General features: G+C 42.0%; 1 protein-coding gene across 1 annotated transcript in view; it reads right to left on the bottom strand.

Annotated features, from left to right (window-relative positions):
- LOC145416430 (uncharacterized) overlaps positions 1–20578 on the bottom strand; it is a 657995-nt gene that overhangs the window by 453750 nt on the left and 183667 nt on the right. Inside the window, exon 4 of the mRNA XM_080285378.1 lies at positions 10755–10884. Coding sequence (XP_080141504.1) covers positions 10755–10884 — 130 coding nt within the window. The remainder of the gene's footprint in view (positions 1–10754; positions 10885–20578) is intronic.

Genomic DNA, 20578 nt, shown 5'->3' with positions numbered 1-20578 from the left:
GGGGGCTCGCATGGCCTTAACAACCCTAACCAACCACTCCTCGATCTCGTGCTTTCTTATTGCCCACTTCACCACCTCTCTACGGATTCTGTCCAAGGCATTCTCCAAATCAAAAAAAATAAAATACAGTTCCCTTTCATTCCTATATATTTTTCCTGGAGTTGTCGAACAATGAATATGGCATTAGTGGTCCTTTTGCCTGGCATAAACCCAAATTGCGTCTCATAAATATTCGCTCGTTCTCTAATCATACCTTGTAGAACTCTTTCCATTACCTTCATTATCAGGTCCAAAAGCTTTTTGCCTCTGTAATATCTTCATTCCAGGGTATCACCCTTCCCCTTGTAAGCCAATCATATCTCATAACACTCATATGCAAGCGTATTTATCAAATCAGTGACTAACCCCAATGCTATATCTCCTGAGGCTGTCAGCATTTCAGCAGTCAACCCTCAGTCCCAGAGAGGTGGCCTGTAGTCCTACCAGATCCAGGTTCAAATCCCCGCTGGGGCTGGGAACAGTTTAAGGATTTGAATTTAATAAAAACAGACTTTACTGATCTACCAGGAGACCCACTGACATGTCGTAAAAATATCCCCGCTAATACCAATACACCAGTCCTGTATGAGACAGCCCTAGCATGTATTCAATATGGACGGAGGATGTTGGCGCCGAAGTGGTGATATGTAGAGGTGTATGGTATGTAGGATGACTACTGGGCCTTGGGAGCAGGCTGTGAAGCCTATACCCAGAGTCGGATGCATTAAAAAGAAAAAAATGACACACCTGCTGCCTTCCCCATCTGCATCCTGCCTATTGCCCTGCTCACAGTAGCACCGTCAATCAAAGGTCAAAGGCCAAACACTGGATCTGCTGGTTCCAAACCTTCCCTATCCCATTCAAACTCCTCATTCAACAACTGGTTTTCGTGTTCTCTCCAGGCGTTTTTAATATCCCCACTATTCACTGCTACCCTCCCTTCATCATTCTTCACACACTGCTCTCCTGTGATATCCCTATTCTCCCACTTCATCTGATTTGCCGCCTTAAATATCATATCCTTCCTTTCTCCACTATCTGGGTATCAAGTAAAAGTCTCTGAGATTCACACTTTACCCTGGAAGCCTCTCTTCTAGCCCTACGCCTGGCAGCCTAGTATTCATCTCTGCTAGCACCCTTTCTCCACTCCCGGAAAAGCCTTCTCTAACTGCTGCCTCTACATCCTCATCCTACCACCAAGTTACATTATGTCTTAGGAGGGCCCCTTGCAGATGACATCACCATAACAACCACACACCACATTGCAGACATAGCCTGGACACTTCAATAGGACCACCTCAACACATTGCAGACCTGGGCTGAGTGTAACAGAATGATCGCCCCAGCCAAATCCACCCCCACATTCAAAACTAACAGTATGCATGAACAAAGGTACTCCTCTTACATAACACTTAACAGTGCACACACACACACCTTCCACTGAGATCTTTGGAGTGACATATGACACCGAACTCACCATCAAGGACCACGTGCAAGATATCAAGAGGTGGTGCACCCCTAGACTCAATGCACTCAGGGCAACTACGAGGACAGACATAGGACAACAGTAAGAAACACTTTTTACTCTGCAAATAATACAGTAGTTCAGTGATATCCAATGTCTCTACGGCATGGGCTCCCATCCTTTCTAATTCCCACCACAACACCTTGTAAACCATACAGAACAATGTCCTACACATCAAGAATGGGTGCACCAAAACCACTCCCGCAACTCATGTACACTCTGAAACTAAAATCCTCCATGTCAGAGACTACCTTGATATGAAAGACACACAGTTCTCTGCAACAGCCTGTTTTACACAGAATCCCTGTCATTGCATTACATTATACTGTAGAGACAACACACCTTGGCACATAAAACAATCACCACATAAACATTTCACACCCTCTTCAACAATATCCCACGTCCAGAGATTCCCACACAGACAATGAAAAAATACCTACATCCCTATTTCACGCTCAGGGCAATACAACAGCTCGATTGTAACACAGTTTTACAAACCAACTCTCTCTTGGCATCCACCAATCGGTGTCTTTAAATAGATGATCGACTTTACGTAATTAGGCTTAGAGCAGAACATCACCCAGCCCTCAGCTGCCAGGTTAGGTTTGGGTCGGGTGGAATCACAGATGACACGTGTCCACCTTGTTGAATACGACCATACTGTACAACATACACATAATGGAGGACAGCTCATCAAGCGCCACATTAAGTTACAGGAACATCAACGGTATATCGAATCTATGGGAAAACCCCATAGAGGCAGTTGGTTACCTGTGGTAGACAAATCTGCTCTGTCAAACGGACTGGGGTTGAGCAACAACTACAACTTGAGCTGAAGAAATTAGAAACAGTCTTCATTAACTCTTTCACCTCTATGGGGATTTCCTTCGCTGAATAAAATGATCTGGTTACAGCAAGGATAAACTACAGACGTCACTGTACTGACGAGCCTTCAAGATCATGTCACTGTACCGCAAAAAGACAAAAACAAGAAGCGGTTCCAGGGCACAGCAAACCCGTCCCTGGCAGTCATTTTAGTGCTGACATATAAACACAACAGGATATAAAGTCAATGATGTCACATATCAGTTTTGGTGTAAATCGGGTGAAAATTGACGATTTTATGTCCATTAGAAATATTAGGCCCGACCCACCTGACATTGACCTCCCCTACTGCTAACTAGGGGGTGACCCCTCCGATGTAATGAGGCATGTTATAAGAAGCAGATTTGAAAGATATACGTTTAGGTTTTGGTTTCATGTCGATATGACGAATTTGAAAGGAGTTATGGCAAAAAAAAAAAAATTACCCGACCCCATTTATTTTTTTTACATTTCTGGGGCCTACAGCCTGGGCCTTGGCCCAGTTAGGCTTCAGATTTAATCAGGTAATCAGAAGGTCATAACTTATCAATACTTGTAATTTTAGTCAAAATCGCAACAGTAGTTTTTGGGTAGAGTTGTTAATAGACCGACAGACAGGCAGACAAACAAACAAATGGAAAAAAAGCATTCAGCAGCGAAACGCTAATCGCTCACCATAATATGCTGTTGGCCAAGTTCAAGATTTTGGCCATATCTTGATACCCTGAAGGTTTCATGTTGATAACTCAAGCCGTTCATGAGATATAAGGATGCTAAAGGCGGGGATAAAAACTAGGTGACCTTTGACAACCATTTTGGTGACCTTGACCTTGACTCCGAGTGCCCATTATCGAACTCGGCCAAGATTCTGGCCATATCTTGATACCCTGAAGGTTTCATGTTGATATCGCAAGCTGTTCATGAGATATAATGGGAACACACACACACACACACACACACACACACACACACACACACACACACACACACACACACACACACACACACACACAGGCAGGAAAAATCATTATCACATCGCCTCGTAAGGCGGGCTATAACAGACAAACCAAATGAAAATACCCATCCCCGAGCCCCTCTGGGGCAGGGACGGGTAATAAAGGAAACAGAATTTAAACACCTAAAATGGAGTTACGTATAATGTTTTTATGGTACGTCTGCTTTTATTCATACACCTACCAAACACTTCATAATCAAATGAGAGTAAAGGTAATGTTGCAGTTTTATATATATATATATATATATATATATATATATATATATATATATATATATATATATATATATAGTTTGTCTTATACAGTTCATATGATGTATTTCGTTATACCTCACAAATATATATGTAATTTTTTTTATAACAACAGAGGAAGGAAAAACAGATGAATAAAAAAAAAAAAAAAATAGTCCATATACCCGAATACTGGCATCCTCCATTCATAAAATATCTGTAACAGTTGGACTTGAAGAGCTGTAGTTTGAAATTTGGGGGGAAACAACTCCGGGGAAGCGAGTTCCAGAGAGATGCTGTTCAGGGAATAAAAGAATTCTGATAGGCAGAAGTTCTGCAATATGGCTGTGTAACATTCCAGTCATGAGTGCTACAAGATGCCCTTGTAGCACGAAGGAAGGCATGGAGGGTGGCACAATGAACGCAACTTCGTCTGAGCATTTGCCATAAAAAATATCTGTGAAATAATGCAAGGGAGGCAACATTCCTTCTTATTCGTAGGGGAGGTAGTTCATTTATAACAGTGGGGATATTGATAATTCCAATAGCTTTGTTCTGAATTTTGTCTAGTTGTTTTAATGCAACCTCTCCACATCCATTCCACAAGGGTGAGCAATATTCAAGCTGACAGCGCACATGACTCATATAAATTATAGCTAACTGCTCGTCAGTGAAGAAGTTACAGACCCTGTTTAATAATCGAAGTTTCTTTGAGGCGATTTTAGCAAGTGATCTGTCATGAAAGGTCCAGCTGAGGGCATTGTTAAGTGAGACACCAAATATTTCAATACTTTTGGAGATGGGAATATTAGTCGCACTGAAGGTAATATATGAATCTGGCAATATCTATTAGTATACTCTCTATATTTGGTTTTACTAGCGTTAAATGAGACAAGGTTGTTTTGTTCCCATTCATTGATCGTATATAAGTCTTGATTTATGGAGATGGCTGTACTGAGTTGAGAGTTAGAGATATTAGACTTTGTAAATGGTGTTTGAGTGTGAATGAACTGTGTGAATGAACTTCACAGTTCATTCACACTCAAAACACCATTTTGAGTGTGAGTGACAGATAAGAGATCATTAATATGAACCAGGAACAGGGTTGGCACCAGAACTGATCCCTGTGGCACGCCGACATTAATTGAGTGGAAATTGGAATGTACATCATCTACTTTTACTCTTACTTTTCTGTCACTGAGATATGAGGAAAGCAGAGGAACAAATGACGTTAGTCTATAGCAAGGTAGTTTGGACAGCAGGGAATGGTGTCACACTCTGTCAAAAGCTTTAGAAATATCAAGGGCTACTGCATGAGTTTCTCCATGTTGGTCGATTGATTGTTGGATGGTATGAGTCAGGAAATTGAGTATGTCAATGGTGGATCTTTCGTGGTGAAAACCTTATTGTCTATCACTAATTATGTTGTTAGATTCAAGATGTTGAACTATGTGCTTATTAATTAGCATACAGTTTCAAATACTTTACCAAGAGGATATGTGACAGCTATTGATCTGTAAACAGAGGTGTCAGAGGAACTTCCTTTCTTTGGAATTGGGTGGATATTGGCTTCTTTCCATGAATTAGGGAATGGAGAAGTACATATGCAGTCTGAATAATTTAGCTAGAACAGAGACAAGTTCTGGGGGAACACTTTTTCAGAACAATTGGAGGAATTCCATCTGGGCCTGGAGTTTTGTTGATTGGTAAATTGTCTAGGATGGATTGTACGTATTTTGTCTGTATTTTAAGTGGAACAATATCAGGAGAGTCAAGTTCTAGCACTGGGACGTTCCAGCCGACTTCCTCCATGGTAGAATTTCTGGCAAAAGTTCCGACAAAGATATTCGCTTTCCCACACAGGTCATTTGTAATATTGCCACCTGAAGATTTTAGTGGGGGAATGGATGATGAAAGAATTGAGAGCTGACCAGAATATCCTCTTGTCATTAGGGTTGTTAAGTAGTTTTGATGCTTGATTTTGAAGAAAGTTTGATTTAGCGAGATTTATTACAGCTTTTGCATGGTTTCTAGTAATTTTAAATTGACAGAATGATTCAGGTGTTTTTTTTATTTTAAGTAAGAGTTATATGCTAATGACTTTTGGGCCGTTGCTCTGGCACAATTGCTATCAAACCACTTTGGAGAGTTCGATCTTTTAGTGAACTGTTGACTTGGTATGAAAAACTGCATACCAGCTAGTATTAAGTCATTAATGTGGGACTGGGTAGAACTGACATCACTTGGGATGAAAGGCTGCCATGGAATATCAGCAAGATAATTTCTAAATCCATCCCAGTTTGCCCTATCAAAGTGCCATCAGGTCACCCTGACAGGTTCAGAACGGGGAGGTTTGGAGGGGCTAACTAATGAGGCTTTGATGAGATTGTGGTCAGAGGATCCAAGTGGTGACAGTACTTCTATCCTGTGTTGATCTGGATAATCTGACAAGAATAGATCCAAGAGATGGGCATTATGGTCAGGATTATCTGGTATTCTGAGTGGTTGCTTTACCAACTGCATGATATTAAACGATTCTGCAAACAGCATCGTCATTCCTGGCAGAATGCAATAACCATTCAGCATTATGTATGTTAAAATCGCCCAAAATGGTAATTTCGGTGCTAAGGGCATGGTTAAAGTTACTCAACTGTGTGGATATGGAGTCAAATACACTGGGTTCTGAAGAAGCACTGGGAGAGCGATAGACTACACAGATATATTTGGAAATGCACTGTATCAACTATATGATGAGGAAAAATATGCCTAATATTATTCCATTAAATAAATGTCAAAGTAACAAAATAAGATGTTTAATAACAACTACTCTGGAGACTTGTTTATTCAGTACATTGGGTAAATACGACCCATTGCTGTTTTCATCAATCAACGTTCGTATCCATACGCCATGCTGACCATGGTTGCTGTCTCCACGTGTATTAACCACTACATTACCAAGACTCCTCTTGTGGTATATTCTTGCTACCGCCAGCCGATAGTATTCAACTACCCCCTCGTACTGAAGAAGTCAAGGAAGCTAAAGAAGACTGAAAAATACGTCGTCATTGTACTGAAGGGGTTCATGTGCCCTAAACACACCTAAACACAGATTATTATGAGCGCAGGACAGATGGCACAGGAGACCAGGTAGCTTCTCTTCTTTTGCAATTTATTTTGCATATTGCAGTTTACCTTTCTCTTGTACGCTATTTCCATGTCTTTAATATCGATACACCTTGCATCAGCAACACACCAGAGGATTATGAGGCATAATATGTTGAATAAATCGCTAAGGTTGAGTTGTTACCACATCCCAAAAGCTACTTAGGATCATATTCTACATGGCTTTGGCGATTTCGCATCATCTTTTTTTTTTTTTTATGCAAGGAAGAAGGAACCAAAGGCCATGAGCCTGCAATAACAGTTCCCTCCAAGAGAAAAACAAAATACATGAGAGAGCCAAATTCAAGATCCATTCATTTCGAGATGCCTGGACACACTGTGTTTGAAAGACTGGAGATCATAGGTAGCAGGAAATACAGACAGAGGGAGACAGTTCCAGAGTTGACCTGTTGCATAAATGAAGGACTGGGAGTAACGGTTAAATCTTGCATTAGAGAGTTGGACAGAAAAGAGATGAGAGTTTGCTGCTAGACGGGTACTACACGCCCAGAGGTGGAGGAATGCATGCAGACAGTTCAGAGGAGCAGTGACCATTTAAGTAGCGATAGAAAAGAGATAAAGATGCAACAGTGCGGTGAAGAGACAGAGGTTGAAGGGAGTCAGTAAGAGGAGAAGAGTTAATGAGACGAAAAGCCTTTGACTCCACCCTATTGAGAAGAGCTGTATGTGGGGAGCCTCCCCACACATGAGAGTTGTACTCCACACAGGGGCGGATAAAACCCCAGTATAGAGTCAACAATTATGCTGGGGTAAAGAAAGAATGGAGTCGGCTTAGCACACCTAATCTCTTGGAAGCTGATTTTACAAGATGTGTAATATGATCTTTCCAAGATAAGTCCCGAGTAAATGAAACCGCAAGCATGTTCAAGGATGATGCAGGATTAAGCTGAATATTATTAAACATTAGTCGGTATACCTGTGGAAGATTTTGTCGGGTTGATAGGTGTAAAAAACTGAGTCTTAGATGCATTAAAAACAACAAGATTATTTTTACCCCAGTAAGAAATACGAGCCAAGTCAGACATTAGGTGTGCCATAGCCTCATCCCTTGTTTGCTGAAGTAACTGCTGAGATGGGCATTGCGGGAACTGAATGGAAAGGTGAAGGGTGGAGTCATCAGCGTATGAGTGGATAGGGTTAGATGTACAGCTTAGAAGGTCATTGATGAATAAAAGGAAGAGAGTTGGTGATAGGACAGAGCCCTGAGGAACACCACTGTTGATAGATCTAGAGGAACGATGGCCATCTACAACAGGGGCTATAGAACGACCAGAAAGGAAGCTAGCGATGAAGGCACAGACAGAAGGATAGAAACCGTAAGAGGGCAGTTTGGAAATTAAAGATTTATGCCAGACTCGATCAAAAGCCTTTGAGACGTCAAGTGCAATGGTAAAGCTTTCGCCAAAGTCCCGAAAGGAGGATGACCAGGAGTCTGAAAGGTAGGTGAGAAGATCGCCAGTGGAGCGTCCCTGACGGAATCCGTACTGACGATCAGAAAGAAGGTTGTGATAGGAAAGATGCCTTACAATTTTTCTATTGAGAATTGACTGGAAAACTTTTGAAATACAGGACGTTAAAGCAATTGGACGATAGTTAGAGGGTTGGGAGTGGTCACAACTTCTTTGGGACTGGCTGAATGAGAGCAAACTTCCAGCAAGAAGGAAAGGTACAAGTTGACAGACAAAGGCGAAAGAGTTTGCCTAGGCAGAGTGTGAGCACAGAAGCACAGTTCTTGAGAACAACAGGAGGGACTCCATCAGGCCCATATGCCTTGTTAGTACTGAGGCCAGTGATGGCAGAAAATACATCAGCTGAAGAAATTTTAATGTCAGCCATGAGGAAGTCAGAGGCGAGAAGTGATGGAGGAACAGCACTGGAATCGTCTAAGGTGGAATTGAAGGAGCAAGTCTGTGTGAAGAGATCTGCTTTATCAGCAGATGAAATAGCTACAGAACCATCAGAGTAGAAAACAGGAGGGAAGGATGATGAGGTAAAGTTGTTAGAAAGGTTTTTGGCAAGGTGCCAGAAGTAGTGGGAAGGATTCGAGTTGGAGAGTGGAGAGCATTTAGTACAGATGAAATTATTTTTAGCAGAGCGAAGAACAGACTTAGCACGATTCTGGGCAGAAACGTAAAGATGATGTGATTCAGGGGTGGGTTGGCCCCGGTACCTTTTGTAGGCCCTCTCCTTGTTGCGGACAGCATTAGAACAAGCGTGATTAAACCAAGGCTTTCTTGCGTTAGTCAAAGGATATGAGATAGGAATGTATGCTTCCATGCCCGAGAGAATAACCTCCGTAATGCGCAAGGCACACTCAGGCTCCCGGCCATGGAAGCAATAATCATTCCATGGAAAATCAAAGAAGTACTGCCTGAGGGCCTCCCAATCCGTGGCTCCAAAATGCCACAGACGACGTTTCCCTGGAGGGTCTACAGGCCGTACCTGAGTGATAGGACAGGTTAAGGTGATAAGGTTGTGATCGGAGGAGCCCAATGGAGAGAAAAGATTAACAGTGTAAGCAGAAGGATTAGTTGTAAGGAAGAGGTCAAGTATGTTGGAGCTCTCTCGAAGGCGGTCTGGGATATGGGTAGGGTGCTGTACAAGCTGTTCTAGGTCATTCAGGATAGAAAAGATGTAGGCTTGTTCAACAGGTGGAGCAGTGAAAGGAGAGGAGAGCCAAAAGGTGGTGGTGAACATTGAAATCTCCTAGAATGGAGATTTCAGAGAAAGGAGAAATGGATAGAATGTGTTCCATCATAGAAGTAAGATAGTCGAAGAATTTTTGATAGTCAGTAGAATTAGGGGATAAGTAAACAGCACAGATATATTTAGTCAGAGAATGATAGGAAAGCCAAAGCCAGAGTGTAGAGAATTCAGAAGAATCGAGTTCAGGAACACGAGAGCAAGATAAGTCGTTGCGTATATATACACAACAGCCACCTTTGGCTTTGAAATGAGTATAGAGAAAGTAGGAGGATACAGAAAAGGGTTTGCTGTCAGTTGCCTCAGACAGCTGAGTCTCAGTTAGAAAAAGAAGGTGAGGTTTAGAGGTCGTAAGCGACTTTTTTTGCCCATTAACACCTACCATCTTGGATGGTACTGACAAAAAAGTATATACGTACAAAAATGTATTAAATACCATAAGAAATATCAAGGTCAAATAGGCATAAAACGCTAACCCTTTAATACCAGAAGTTGTTTTTAACTCTTCTTTGTTCCTGCCATCTATTGACAGTTTCATTTACTTTATGGCAGGGTTTTGGAACTGGAGGTGTTAAATGTAGTTTAATAGACCCCATCACTACGAGAAGCTTTTCCTACGTTGAATGTAATCACTTGACAGTAGTAATCATGAACTAAAAGAACGTCACCCAGATCCAAGGTGCTAAGAAGAAAATGCCTACGGTGCCTGCAATGGCAAGAGAAATATGTCCTTAATACTACGAGTGTATAACCGTTGGAAGGGCACAAGTCAAAAGTGAAAGCTGTGGAAATGAGTTTATATGACCGGAGCATGTGGCGTTACATGGAGAGACAGACTGACAACTAAGGAAGTGAAGGAGCATTGTGGTGTGGATGTGGATTTGATAGAAAGCGCTAGGAGAAATACACTGAGGTAGATTGGCCAAGCTGAGAAGATGAAGAGTTAGTGACTAACTAGGGAGGTGTGTATGAGTGAGGTGGAAGGGGGGAGAGGGAGGGGGAGACCAAAGATGATATGGAGGGATGAAGTAAAGAGATATAGGAGACAGAGGGGAATGTAAGTTGAGGAGAAGGCAGCGAGATGGCAGGAGATAGAGCGACATGGAGGCGATATATTTGTGCCCCCACCCCCTCTTACTGGATTAAGGCGTCTGGGTGTTGATAGACAGACAGATAACAATGAGAGTAACCCACCTTGGCGGGGGCAATGCATCAGCGTGGCAGGGCAGTGTGAATGGCTCTGGGTCCTGGTCTGGGTCGTGGGTCACCGTGAACAGCAGCTCACCCTTCTCTGGCTGTGACTCCAGTAGTGGCGGGATGGTTACTGTGGGGGGGAGGGGACAAAGGAGGGAGGAGGGGAGTGGCAAGGAAGAGGAAAGGGGACAGAAAAGGAGGAGGGATATGAGGGGATGGAGGGGAGAGGGAAGGAGAGAGGAGGAGACAGGAGGGGAAAGAGATGGGAGAGGGTATGGGGGAGGGGAAAAGGAGGATAAGAGAAGAGGGAGGGAAGAGGAAAGGGAAAGAGAAGAGGGAGGGAAGAGGAAAGGGAAAGAGAAGAGGGAGGGAAGAGGGAAGAAGGAGGAGGAGGGGAAATGGGAGAGGAAAGAGAAGGGAGAGGGGATGGGGGAGGGGAGAAAGAAGAGGGAAGATAAAGAGAAGAAGGTATGGGGAGGGTGAAGAGTAAGAAAATAGGAGGGAAGCGATGGATAAGGGGAAAGGAAAAGAGGTGTGAAAAGGAAAAAATTATAAATGGGAGAAGGGAGGTAAGACGGTAGGGTGGAGGGAAGAAAAGGAGGTAAACTGTGAATATAAATGTTAAATGAAGGATACTAAATACTTTTTCTTTTTTTTTGGCAATAGCCGCTAAATTAATCCCTTCCAAAAATATAAACCTGCTTATAAACTACTTTCTGACACTAAAACACTACACACACACACACACACACACACACACACACACACACACACACACACACACACGAATATATATTCCTCCGAAGTGGCATTACCTTATAAAATTGTAAGCATGTACGCATTTCATTTTTCAGATGAGGTTCTCTTACACATACCACATATCAGCCATGATAACTAATAAAACTACCATGTGTTTCACGAATATCATAACCTACACATCCTATTTACCAGTTCCAGTGATACATATCTTTAGTTAATCAATGCACTTTAGGTAACTACTTCTATTACCATACACACCATGGCTTGCAGCTTTTTTTTCTTATACCTTAAATTGACCTGGAACCGCCATCTCTCCATTATGAATGCTGAATTACAACAATAGCTTAACACTAGAATATGATACTAGTCACGAAGAAGTGCAATGGAAAAGATGTACAGCCATAGTACTGTCATTTTCAGCCACCCAGTTGCATTAAATAAACTAATAAACTGCATAAGAACGAAAATCTGGACCAAGTCATGATAAATAGGGTATACCGTCTCTTGCATGATTTTCATACCAGCCTACACACCACATCCTACCATACTTTTTTCTGCAGTCTAGTTTAATAATAGTCAACATGGCAGAACAGATAACCTACCAAGTTACCACAAAACACACTCACACCACCATTATCAGGCTTCTCAGGCTTCTATCATTCACACTTAATACACTCACTTGGAAACCTTTTTTTTTTTTTTTTAATCTTAATCTTGCTAACACCAGGCGAATTTATGAAGAATAGAGTAAATTTTTCATACAGAAAGGATTAGATACAGCCTTCATAGACCCTTTCACAATCAGTTGGCTCTTCTAAGGTGAACAAAATAGTCATGAGAACAAGATTTAAATAATATTGATATCATCATATTGAAGAGGCTAAGTTTAAGAACTGTTAACATGGTAGAAAAAATACACAATTTACCTTCCTATGATAAAGCACAGTCACACTATCATAAGCTACCATGCATCTCAGGGCACTCTCAGTTACATACATTTCGTACATTACCATGATGTATATATCGTTTTACTCCTGCAAAATTTGGACTGCTTTTTTCAGTCTAGCATGCAGATTTTCCGAAGTGGAGAGGATTAGACATAGCCTTGATGAACCTCTTTAGTACGACAGTTCTTTCCTTGGCTGAATAAAAGCATCTGGAGGTAGGAAGAATACACTAAAATGAGACGATGTGGTACTGGAAGTCAAGTATGGTATCCATAACGAATACAAAAAGAATTAGGTCGATATCTATTACCGTCTCGTGAACGAAACGAACATTTGCAGACAGACATTTTCGTTTGTCCCTTTTTCCGCCATTTTCACGCCGTTGCGTCGCACGCGATTGCCAAAAAGTTTGTTTGGTATTAGTTTGGCACTCCCTGGAATTACCCTGACCTAATGCAGAAACAGTTATACCGATATTTACCTGTAGTGCCATTCTCATGAAAGAAACGAACCAAAATCACAGACAAACACACATACACAGCTTGGCTTTTTTTATATTAGTGCTTTCCCGAAAAAATTTGCGGGACTAACTAATAGACTCTCAATTACAAAATATTTGCAGATACTATTATCTTTGTACAAGTAAGAGACTGACCAGATGTTTTGTGCTGGGGCATCTGTGGGCTTTGACTCAGTCAGAGGCCAGCAGACCTCTTGTAAATTCTGCTGGAGAGAGTTTTATCTATAAACAGTGTAGTGGTCACATTGAGCAACACACACAGAGGAAACTCCCTGCTTGTGACCTGAAAGACTGTATGAGAGAGATCAACTATATTCCGTGGGTGTAACATCTAAGCTCCCAATAAAGCATCCAGTAGTAATATGGAGTCTTTATGATCAACCAGAAATCCTGATGGTAAATCTACAGGTCCACAACTCGCATGTTTCCGTACCGCCACTGAGCCCACAATGACCAGTTCTCACTAAAAAGTCGAAAAAATTATCTTCGCGCGTAGTGCGATTTCTGACAAATTTCACACCGTTGTGTCGCGTGCAATAATTTTTTTTTTTTTTCTGACACCGTCTGGACTTACTTCCACCTAATGCAAAAAAGAATTAGGTCAATAACAATTACTGTTCCTGTGGAAAAAAAAAAATGAACAAATGCAATGGCAGACACGACCTTATATATATATATATATATATATATATATATATATATATATATAAATATATATATATATATATATATATATATATATATATATATACTTACATTATTTTATGTAGCTTAAGAAAGGCCTTTCTTATGAATGGTTTAACGACAGTCATACTCTACTGTACTTATAATAGTTACACCCAACCTCTCCAGTACAAAGTCTCTCCTGAGCTGCACAAAACTGTCTGTAGACAATGTGTCACGAATTCATGAGATTGTGTATTCTACAAATCCGTGACATTGTACTCGGGTGAGAAAACCACGAACTCTAGTAGAATTCCCACTGTGCATCACTCAGTTTAACCGTCCTCGTATGCACTTCGATTAGGATAGTTTTTCAGAATATTCGTCACTGCTCCAAAAGTGACTGTTCTTATGCACGACATTAGCGCTTCACTCAGTGATTTTATTGAGTGTGTATGTCGTTCGCCTTCTCTCCGTTGACCGCTGAAGTTAGGCCATGCCCAATTCCGGTGAACATGCCCACTTTCACTCTCATACCCAGCTTGGTTAGTCAGTCAGCTTTGGACCACCTCAAGAGAAGAATCGTTGTGCCCAGTGTACAGAGCAGCATTTCCGTTGTACAACAATTTCCTGGATCTCCACCTAGACGGTGATCGGCGAAGTGAGTTTAACAGCGAATAGCAGCACCTGATGTGCAACAGACAGACGCCCTGTCTTTCGTAGCTTCAGGTCCGTTCCCTTCACTGACCAGTATTTTCGTTCGTTTTCTTAGCCATAAGTCTGATTAGCTTTTGAATGAGTGAGTGAGTGTATTTGCTTTGCTATTTGAATTCAAGAGTTCCCCATTGACCGTGAATTCCTCTTTTGAAATCATTTTGAGATTCATGTAACGTAAATTTATTTTATTGTAATCAATAAATTTACATTCTTTTCTTTGAGCTCGTTTAACTGTTAATGGTGTTTAATTTCTCCATATTGAGCTTACTTTAGTTTGTTGCTCCTAGTTTGCACAAGCTCCTTACATTATTCATGACTGGTATTTAAACCAGTTCTTCCATAGTAAAACTTAAATCCATTGTGCCAGCTAAGAGTTAAGCACCAGCAAGGACCTGTTCATTATTAGTTATTGATTGTCAGGGGGTAAAAATACTTTCTCAGAGGCTCACAGAACTAACAATCAGCACTCGTGAGTAGATTAGTCTCTGTTGTGTACTGTTGAGAAAGTTCATAAATTCTCGTCTTTAGAGAATTGGTGAAGCAAGCCAGCATAAAGTAAAACTCACTACTTGATTTTCACAAATCAATTTCTTTGTGTTTACTTTCGAGTAATATCAGCATTTTATTCTTAAATTCACATCCCCCCGTGACATCTGGTGACCTCATTCCAGGATATTAACTCCTAGCTCTAAAGTTTTTAGTGAAATAATACTCACTCACTCACACCTAAGTATCTGTTATCATTAAAGGCTATAGGCACTAATCTCGATTCACTAGTCCCCCAGCGACAGTTAATCTTACCAGTTTAACAAGACAAGACTAGTCACGATTCACTAGTCCTCCAGCGACAGTGAATCTTACCAGTTTAACTAGATATGACTAGTCACAGTTCACTAGTTCCCCAGCGATAGTGAATCTTACCAGTATAACTAGATAAGGCTTGTCATGATTCACTAGTCCCCGAGCGACAGTGAATCTTACCAGTTTAACTAGATAAGACTAGTCATAGCTCACTAGTCCCTCAGTGACAGTGAATCCTCCTCCACAGGAGATAAAACGAGTATTCACTAGTCCCCCTGCGACAGTGAATCCTCCACAACAGGAGATAAAACGAGTCACAATTCACAAGTCCCCCTGCAACAGTGAATCCTCTTCCATAGGAGATAAAACGAGTAACAAGTCACTAGTCCCCCTGCGACAGTGAATCCTCCTCCACAGGAGATAAAACAAGTCACAATTCACTAGTCCCCCTGTGACAGTGAATCCTCCTACACAAGAGGTAAGACTAGTCACCACCAGCCTGTGCCTATATTCTTTACTTTTGATTATTAGCATTTCTCTGCAAAACAGCAGTCAGTACTCAGTCTTTAGTCCACTCAGCCTTAGTTGAATTAGCATCATGGCTACTAATATACACATGTACAGGAAGCCGAAGATATGGGGCTTACTGATCCCAAGGAAATTAAAGACTATGTGCTCTCACAGTACACTTATGAACAGCACTGAGAGAGTGATGCCCGTGAAGAGCGTAGAATTCAACGTGAACATGAGCAAGAACAGCGCAAATATGAGCGAGAGAGAATGCAAACACGAGCGAGAACAGTGCAAGGAACGTGACAGAGAGCACGAATACGAGTGAGAACAACGCGAGAGAGAACATGAGCATGAGCATGTCGAGCATGAGGCACGTGAGAAACATGAACTTGAGATGCTGAAGCTCAAGCGAGACTTCTTGGCTTCATGCACATCTAGTGCAACTGATCCGAGCTCCACAAGTGCTCTCCCTGCACATGTTCTGGCAACCCCACATCTCAAGCTTCCTCATACAAGGAAGGTGAGCGAATCGAGCCATTCATAGCTCGTTTCGAAGACATGGCGCAGCTGTACCAGCTGGATGAGGCAGCTAAACGGCTTCAGTTTCTTAGCCTGTTTAAGGGCCCTGCCCTCGATATTCTCCACAGAATTCGTGGAGACAATCTTATGTATGAGATGATGAAGGCTACACTCATCAAAGCACACGGTCTCACAGTTGATGACGCCAGGAGTCAGTTCATGAGGGCGCGTCTCGAAGAAAAGGAGACTGCTGTTCAGTTCCTCGATCGGCTTACTGCTTACTTAGATAAGTGGATGGAGAAAGATGAAACCCCTCACACGTGAGAGGGGATAGTTGACCTTATGCTGCACACACAGCTAGAAAAGTCGTGGCCTGCTGAGCTTATGGCTCAGCTTAAGATCTGCCAGGTAAAGGATACCAGCCAAATGGTGGAAAAGGCTGATGCATTCTTCACTGCGTATGGGTACCAAACTCATAAGCAACAGACCTGGAACAGGAAAGCTGACAAGTCTAGGAAGCTATCTCAGACTGAACCCCAGCATCAAGGCCATTCTCAGAATAATGGCCAAGGTCCAAACAAACAACAGAAGAAGGACCAGGGGCAAAATATGCAGAAACCCAATTGGAAGCTGTACAACAAGTACCCTAACCAGCAGCAGTATCAGCCATGCAACCAACAGTTGGGACAATCCTTTTCAGCATCAGCCCCAGTGTATCAGAGGCAGGAGGCAAACGTAGCCTTCATTCCTCAACAGCAGTATGATGGTGTTGTCCCTAGCAGCACAGGTCCTCCTTCACAATTCACTAGTCCCCCTGCGACAGTGAACCCTCCTCCACAGGTGGTCAACGCTCGAACCCCCCAGATGGTGAGTACGACCCCTCAGGCATCTAGTCCGAGTACGAACCCCATCACATTCACAGAGTTGTGCGCTATGCAGCCTTATCAATGGCTGGCTGCTTCCTCCACATGCCTTCCCACAGGTAACAGTGCCTTCCTTGTTCAGCCAGGGTTTGTGGGAGGCATTCCTGTAAAGGTCCTGAGAGACAGTGGTTCCTCAGGTTGCTCTGTCAGGCAGAGTCTACAGTAGTTCAGCCTGAGGAGTACACAGGTCAACAGATCCAAGCTTAGCTTATTGATGGATCAGTGAGATTGTTCCCTGAGGCACGTATCCAGGTGGCATCTCCATTTTACGCTGGTATGACAATTGCAGTTGTCATGCCAGAACCTTTGTTTGACCTAACAATAGGCAACATACAAGGTGCCAAGTATACTTGCACCGTAGATGACGCTACTCAGACTTCGGCTGCAGTAACAAGCCATGGCTAAGGCTCCAAACTGTGTTCTCCCCGGTGACCATTGCATCACCACAAGATATGATTTGTAGTCAAGATGTTGTCCAAGAACAACACTCTGACCCGACATTTGCTACTGTGCGGAAGAAATAAAAGGGTAAAGTGATTAAGTATTCACAGGGAGGACAAGCCAGGTTCATTTGTAAATAAAGATGGCTGTACCATGAGTCACGAACACCCCAGGGCGAGGTTCAACTGCAGTTTGTCGTTCCCACTAAGTAACGTCAAGCATTGTTAGAAAGGGGTCATTGTTCAGCCTCAGGAGGTCACATGGTCAAAAAGAAAACCCAGGGCCATATCTGTGCTGACTTTTTCTGGCCAGGAATGGGACAAGAAATAAATAGCTTTATGCCTTCCTGCAATGTGTGTCAACGTACCACCAATCAGAGACATGTCCTTCCTGTGCCGTTTGAATCCACACCCATAATCTCTGAGTCAGTTGAAAGAGCAGTGATAATGTGGGTGCAGACCTGATGTCTCGCCTGCTGGCCCCACAGGACACATTATGTCCAGGGCCTGTACATACATATGTACCATAAGTTAAGGGGGAAGTTTGAGACCCCACAGAGGCAATTCGAGGCTGTGTCTGAATTACCTTGTGGAGCATCTCGAGCTGTGGGCCTTTCTGAGGATTCCCGGAGAATGCACATTATCCACATGAGTGTTCACACCCACACTGGGTGTTAAAAAGTGACCTGCCCAAGATTGCGTAGGGATTCTCAGCTTGCCAATATTAATCGCAAGTGTAGAGTTAGGTTTAACCAGTAAACTAAAGGGTCCTTTGAGATTCTGTCCTGGGACTAAGTTTCCTGGTTAATAATGTATCCATTAAGAAAATAATGGTGTACCTTTTGTAGCATATGTACTGACTACTAGGCAGAGAGAGAAATTGTAATTTAATACAAATTGTTTGTCGCACTGACACTTTTGATGCTCCACCTTGACTGATTTCGCAGGTGCAGCTGGCAGGTGAAGCGGTTTTGTCATGCAGATCAGCTGATCATCTCTGCCTCTTGCTGCACCTCTTCTCTTCTGCCTCATTGTCTCCATTTACTATTAATATGTATCATATCATTTTAGACATAGGTACAGTTACACTACAACTTTCACAACTACACCATGTATTACATACACAGTGCTACATAACAATTAGGTGTTACTGTAAATGTAGCGAATTTTTCGCTCAGTGTGACCTGAGTACAGGATTTTTCACTGTCATCATGGAGTTTTTTTTTTTCCTCAAGCTTGCTTCTATTAACATAAATACAAGGTTTATACACTCACTGGCGACAGTGATTTTCTCCTGTAGCAGGATAGTACACACACCACAGTGTGAATCTTGTGTGACTGAGTTAGGATGTATATGTATATATCGTTAAAGTTTTCTAAGAAAAATTTGATTTTGATGGGGCGTAATGTCACAGATTCATTAGATTGTGTATTCTACAAATCCATGACATTGTACTCGGGTGAGAAAACTATGAACTCTAGTGGAATTCCCACTGAGTATCACTCTGTTTAACCATTCTCGTATGCACTTCGATTGGGATAGTTTTTCAGAATATTCGTCACTGCTCCAAAAGTGACTGTTCTTATGCATGACATTAGCGCTTCACTGAGTGATTTTATTGCGTGTGTATAACGTTCACCCTCTCTCCATTGACCATTGAAGTTAGACCATGCCCATTTCCGGCAAACATGCCTGCTCTCACTCCCATACCTGGCTTGGTTAGTCAGTCAGCTTTGGACCACCTCAAGAGTAGGATCGTTGTGCCCAGCGTACAGAGCAGCATCTCCGTTCTACAGCGATTTCCTGGATCTCCACCTAGAAGGTGATTGGTGAAGTGAGCTTAGCAGCAAATAGCAGTGCCTGGTGTGCAACAGACTGACGCCCAGTCTTTCATAGCTTCAGCTCCGTTCCCTCCACTGACCAGTATTTTCATTCGTTTTCTTAGCCTTAAGTCTGATTAGCTTTTGAATGAGTGATTGTATTTCCTTTGTTATTTGAATTCACGAGTCCCCCTGTGACCATGAATTCCCCTTTTGAATTAATTTTGAGATTCATATAACATAAATTTTATTGTAATCAATAAATTTACAGTTCTTTTCTTTGAGCTCGTTTAGCTGTGTTAATGGTGTTTAATTTCTTCATATTGAGATTACTTTAGTTTGCCACTCCTAGTTTGCACAAGCTCCTTGCATTATTCACGACTGGTATTTAAGCCTGCTCTTTCATATTAAAACTTAAATCTGTTGTGCCAGCTAAGAGTTAAGCACCAACAAGAACCTGTCCATTATTAGTATTAGTTATTGATTGTCAGGGGGTAAGAATACTTTCTCAGAGGCTGACAGTACTAACAATCAGCATTCGTGAGTAGATCAGTCTCTGTTGTGTACTTTTGAGAAAGTTCATAAATTCTCGTCTTTAGAGAATTGGTGAAGTAAGCCACATAAAGTAAAACTCACTATTTGATTTTCATATGTCAATTTCTGTGTGTTTATTTTCGAGTAATGGCAGCATTTTATTCATAAAATCACATTCCACCATGACACAGTGACAATGAAAAACTCCATGACACTGAAGTCTTTCAACACACTATGCTCCTTTCACCTTAACTCGTCCTTTTGCAGCATAGTCCACGAAACTCTGTTGCAAAATAAGCCAATACTACGACTCTACATTCTTTCTGTAGCATTGTCTCAAATCATTTTTCATAGTATCATTTCCTACCTTTCCTGTCACTTCTTATTCCTTTTCTTTCCTTTACAGGTGGCTTTACATTGAGTGACAAGCCAAATGGTTTCCTGTAAGCCAAGAAACCATTTACAATGCTGGGTGGTAACCATATAACCAAACTACACGTGCTCCCTACGTGTCAACAAGTGGGTTGGTGGAGGGTTGGTGCCCCTCCCTGTAAAACGACTAACTCAGTGTCAAATGGCCACCCTTTACAGGATTATGGTGTCTGGCAATAGATAGATAGATAGATTTTCTAGTGTTGATCATTAAAACCCAGCACTTCAGATGGAG

This window comes from Coenobita brevimanus, chromosome 106 (assembly GCF_032717465.1).
Source record: "Coenobita brevimanus isolate Jiangsu-jjx chromosome 106, ASM3271746v2, whole genome shotgun sequence".
Taxonomy (NCBI): domain Eukaryota; kingdom Metazoa; phylum Arthropoda; class Malacostraca; order Decapoda; family Coenobitidae; genus Coenobita; species Coenobita brevimanus.
Note: the sequence above shows the minus strand (reverse complement) of the source record. Positions and strands in the feature narration are given on the sequence as shown.